Genomic DNA, 5,054 nt, shown 5'->3' with positions numbered 1-5,054 from the left:
TTAGTCAAGGTAACCTAAGAAAAATGGTTCATTCTCTGAGGAAGAGCACATCATTTCCTTCAGCTGGCTTTTTGTGAATGTTGACCAAATTAAGAGTTGAGACAGAGCGAAATTTTTGTCTCTTTATTTCATTTCCTGGTTTCATTTTATGCTAAAAATCTTATTTTTCAAATGATCTCTAGCTACAGTACAGTGTCAAATGATGGCTGTACAGTTTTGCCATGGTATTAGCTACTATTCTTGTTACTGTGACCAGATATTTGACAAAAAGAAACTTAACTAGGGAAGAAAGCGTATGATTTGGCTCACAATTTGAAGGTATAGTCCATCATGGCAAGGAAGTCATGGTGTCTAGAACATGAGGCAGCTATCACATTGTATTCCCGATCGGGAAACAGAGAGAAACAAATGCCAGCTGGCTTCTTCCTCTCTCCTTTGTTATTTAGTCTGGCATCCCAGCCCATGAATGGTGCTGGCCATATTCAGATTGGGTCTCCCCTCCTCAATTAAAAATATCTGGAAATGCCCTCACAGAGATATCCAGGTGTGTTCCCCAGGTGATTCCAAATCCAGTCATGTTGACAGTCACTTCCACCTAAGGAAAATGTTAAAATTTTGAAAAAATATGGGACTAGAAACCTTTTGTTCTCCTTTTTATACATAGCAAACTAAACAAAGCAGGTGATAACAATCAGCACTTTATTCTGATCTGAGAGACATCCATCTTGTCAAGAAATGCATCGCAGTGGAGGTGAACCAACTTTGGAAAAAGTATTTGACAAAACACATAATACAAGATTCCATTTGGGGAAGAATGTATGCTTTTGATTTGATGGGTTGCAGTTACAGAAAGGAGGTTTCTAAATCTTTTATTCATCCTGTGTGAGATTGTCATACAGAACGTTAGGCCACTTGAGGTGCGTGGAAGAACATCATGTCTGACCATATTTACTACATGCGAAAGGGGTTATGTCATTTAAATTACATCCAGTTCTGGAAAGATGAAGTTGAAAATGCAATAATCAAGGTTATTTATGTTGTATGTATTTCATCATAAATATTCCCCAAACCATTCTCTTCACTGTATAAGGAAGGAGAGAGGAATGGAGGGAAGAAGGAAAAGAGAAAGGGAGGAAGGAAGCAGGGAGGGAAGGACGGAATACAAATCTGACACATGCAAAGTGTCTCATTTGTGTTACTTTATTCAGTCTTTGCAACAACTCTGTGAGGTAGGATCTCACTTCTATGTTTACAGAAGAGAAAACGACAACTCAAAGAGGTGAAATACTCATCCAAGTCATACAGCTAAGATGTTGGTCTGGAATTCAAAACTCAGCTAAGCCTCCACACAGAAATTGCTGTTGATGGTTAATGAGTTTCCAGCACAAGGAGCCAAATAATCCTTGGAGATTCTCCAAGTGATCTCTGGTCTTGGCGTCCTTTCTGGCACATCTTTGAAAAAGAGAATATCAACTTAGATTTTTTAAAAATCAGATAATTGCCTGGAAACGTGGTCAGTGCAAGAGCAGTAAATCCTAGTTATTTAACCTGTTTTTGAAGGTTATCAGGTATCAGCAGCTAAAATTGTAAACAGCAAATGGATTTTAATCTTTATTACACAAAGGCACAAAGAAGCCAATTCCAAGGCAGTCTCAAACAGCATGCTAGCCACTCAGCAATCCTCAAAGATTATAGTACTTGTGGGAAACTCCTGCTCTATTAGTCTCTCCTTCTAGGTATCTTCAGTTGTTACGGACATTTCCTCTAGAGTAGGAACTCCGTTCAAGAAAGAGATTTCCAAGTGTCCAGGCAGAATACACTGTTCTCGTCCAAAATGGTCAGGGAAGCATCTTATTCACTGATGCTCAGCTGAGCAGTTTCATTTCCATGTTCTGTTTTAGGGTTGTAAAATGACAATATGGCAGAAGAGTTTGACATGTGTAAACAGGCATAGAATTCTATCAAGACAATGTCTATTCTTCTTCGATTTATTATTTATTTATTTATTTATTTATTTATTTATTTATTTATTTAGAGACGGGGTCTTAGATAGCTCAGGTTAGCCTCAAACTCACTATGTGGCTAAAGATGATCTTGAACTTCTGTGTCTCCTGCCTCACTATGTGCCACACCACACCTGGCTCCACCTTAATTTCAAAGGATGTGTTACCCATTACCAGGAGAATTTTATTTATTTATTTATTTATTTATTTATTTATTTATTTAGAGACGGGGTCTTAGATAGCTCAGGTTAGCCTCAAACTCACTATGTGGCTAAAGATGATCTTGAACTTCTGTGTCTCCTGCCTCACTATGTGCCACACCACACCTGGCTCCACCTTAATTTCAAAGGATGTGTTACCCATTACCAGGAGAATCTAGTGACATTATTTATTTAAAGCTCAATTTCACTTGAAATTTCCATCTTTTTCTTTGAAGGAAACTATGTTTCACTTTTAATCTAGTATGATTTCATGGCCTTTCTCAACTTCCTATCAAGAAACAATCTGATAGCAAAAGATCATCTTCAAATAGAAATGACTTGCTACAATTATATTGATTTTTTTAAATGTCACCCCAAACATATATTTAGTGTAAAGTCTGCTAAGGTACAGGCCAAGCATTCATTTTTCTCTAAAAACTAAGTATACTAAGGTCTGCTTTGCCTGGGCTTCACTGTCACCCAGGGTTGTGCTGAGTGCATGTGCTATCTCACTACCTCATTGCTTTAAACGTGGCGGCATTCCAGAATGAGGAGAGTTTACAAGGGAAGCATGAGAGTGTGTTTGTCCATTTTCTCTGGGGCCAGCATGGTACCTTTAAATGTACAGTTTGGGTTAGTAATATCAAATTTCATTCCAGTAAGTCTTCCTTTATGGTTGTCCCTCATTAAGTTTAAAAAAAAAAAAAAAAAAAACTCAAAACAACATGAAATTCATTTATGATACTGGGCTGATAAATTCACTCAAACTTATGAGCTGTGCCTGTCAGCTGTTTATAAAAAGTATCTCTCTAGAAGTATTGATAATAGATCTTACTTTATATAAATGTTATATTTTATTGCCTAGATAAAAGAAAAACTCCCTTCAGGATTTGCTCAACACTAAGCCCACAGTTTTGCAAGAACTATTCTAAGAATACTGGGGCTGGAGAGATGGCTCAGCAGTTAAGAACACTGGTTGTTCTTGCAGAAGACCCGGGTTCGAATCCCAGCACCCACATGGCAGCTAACAACTGTCCATGACTACAGTCCCAGGGTGATCCGACAGCCTCTTCTGACCTCTGCGGGCATTGCACGACATGGGTGCACTTACCTAGATGCAGGCAATACATGCATACACATAAAATAAAAATAACAAATAAAATAAAAAAAAACTATAACCTGCTGCATAGCAATGTTTCTGACAGTGACAGACTCCATGCATGATGGTGGTTCCTTAAGATTGTATGGCCTGGTCACACTGCTGCCATCTGGGTCATGAGAGTGCACTGTGGTGCTCATACAACAGTAAAATCACCTAAAGATGCATTTTATGGAAATATACCCCTATTATTAATTGACATATGTGTGTATGTGTGTGTCATCTACTAGAAACTTATTTCAGCAATGAAGAGATTTTGTTAGTGTGCCTTGCAGTGTCATATGATATAGCAACATTATTTCAGTTAGGGTTCTCCCCCTCCCTTTCCCTTTCTCACACTTTCTTTCATGATATTGACAGTGGAACCCAGGACCTCATGTATTCTAGGCAAACATTCTGTCACTGAGATTGAGTTACACCCCAACAGGATTTTAATTAGACATGTGAATTTTTGTAAACCTAGATGTCTATATGTATCAATGATACTTTCATTTTAGTAAATCATGCACAAGTGACTTGAAAAAACAAAGTAGAACAGTCTGGACCCTTTCCCCCAAGAGCTTCCTCCCTTTGCATGCATTACTGTTATTCCTTTTGAATCATGAGTGTGAATCACTTTCGTGGCTCTTGACCAAAGCCAAGATAACCTGAACTTGCTTTCTGTCCCTAATAATAATTATGCTCTGTATAATTATTATTATTATTATCATCCTCTCTCCTCAGTAGAAAAGTGACTGGACCAATTCCCAAAGATCTTCCCTGTCCTTCCTCTGATCCACATTTTTTTCTATTACAGACTGGATTTGAGGTCCCTTCTCCCCAGGGACAGGCTGCAGCCTCGGGGAGTGGGAGTGGAGCTGATTCTGAGCCAGCTCGCCACGTCTTCTCCTTCTCCTGGTTGAACTCCCTGAATGAATGATATTCATTCCAGTTGCTGTCCCCAGTCTGCCTGGTTGAGATGCACACAGACAGCAGGAAACCTGGGTGAAAATTACCACAATACACATGATGAATGGGACCTCTGGACAGGAGTTCTGAAAGGAAAAAAAAAATCCTTCAATTCCAGATGACTTATCTAACTCATTGAGAAAATGAATATGTTCAGAAAATAGTTGCAGAAAACACTGGCATAAAGAACCTTGATCTTATGCAAACCTCTGTTGTGTGGGAAACATTATGAGGGTGGTGTGTGTGTGGTGTGTGTGTGTGTGTCAGTTATAAGTGGCAAGTGTTTAAAAAGTAGGTACTGCACTCTCGTCTCTAATTGGCACAAGCTTTTTGTTACTATGGCACAGTAGCTCTTCTTTCTTTTCTCTTTGATAATACAGGTGGTCAGTGATGTTCAGTGTCTATTCAGAAGTGACTGACTGATCAAGATATGGACAAAAGATAGGTCATTGGTCAAAGCTATGAAAATGTTTGAGAGAGATTCCTCTTTTCCATAGTAGATGTCATGGAATGCATATCCAAAAATGTTCTTTGAATTTGTGACACTTACATAGTTCAGAAGACTGAAGGCTCAGGACATCGCTTATCACACTTTTCTAATCTTATTCATAGATCTTACACCCTTATATTCAGCACTTTAATTGAAACAGACTTTCTGTCTACTTTCTTCTGTTTCCACTGTGGCAGCAATCTGATGAGTTGTAGAACAGCTGCTGCATGTATTTAAATATATGCAAACATTCT

General features: G+C 38.5%; 1 protein-coding gene across 3 annotated transcripts in view; it reads left to right on the top strand.

Moving 5' to 3' along the window:
• Positions 1-4,506, top strand: part of Trim55 (tripartite motif containing 55) — a 51,547-nt gene extending 47,041 nt beyond the window's left edge. For 2 of the 3 annotated variants that reach the window (XM_008850256.3, XM_008850255.3), the window contains one exon: positions 4,159-4,354. In XM_008850256.3, coding sequence (XP_008848478.1) covers positions 4,159-4,281 — 123 coding nt within the window. In that variant the 3' untranslated portion in view covers positions 4,282-4,354. Of the gene's footprint in view, positions 1-4,158 lie in introns of all 3 variants that reach the window. The other variant, XM_008850258.1, reaches the window with a different exon arrangement.
• The last annotated feature ends 548 nt before the right edge of the window (positions 4,507-5,054 follow it).

The sequence above is a fragment of the Nannospalax galili genome, unplaced genomic scaffold (genome assembly GCF_000622305.1).
Source record: "Nannospalax galili isolate Female #2095 unplaced genomic scaffold, S.galili_v1.0 scaffold1005, whole genome shotgun sequence".
Lineage (NCBI taxonomy): Eukaryota > Metazoa > Chordata > Mammalia > Rodentia > Spalacidae > Nannospalax > Nannospalax galili.
The sequence above is the reverse complement of the archived record's forward strand: the minus strand, read 5'-3'. Positions and strand labels throughout refer to the sequence as shown.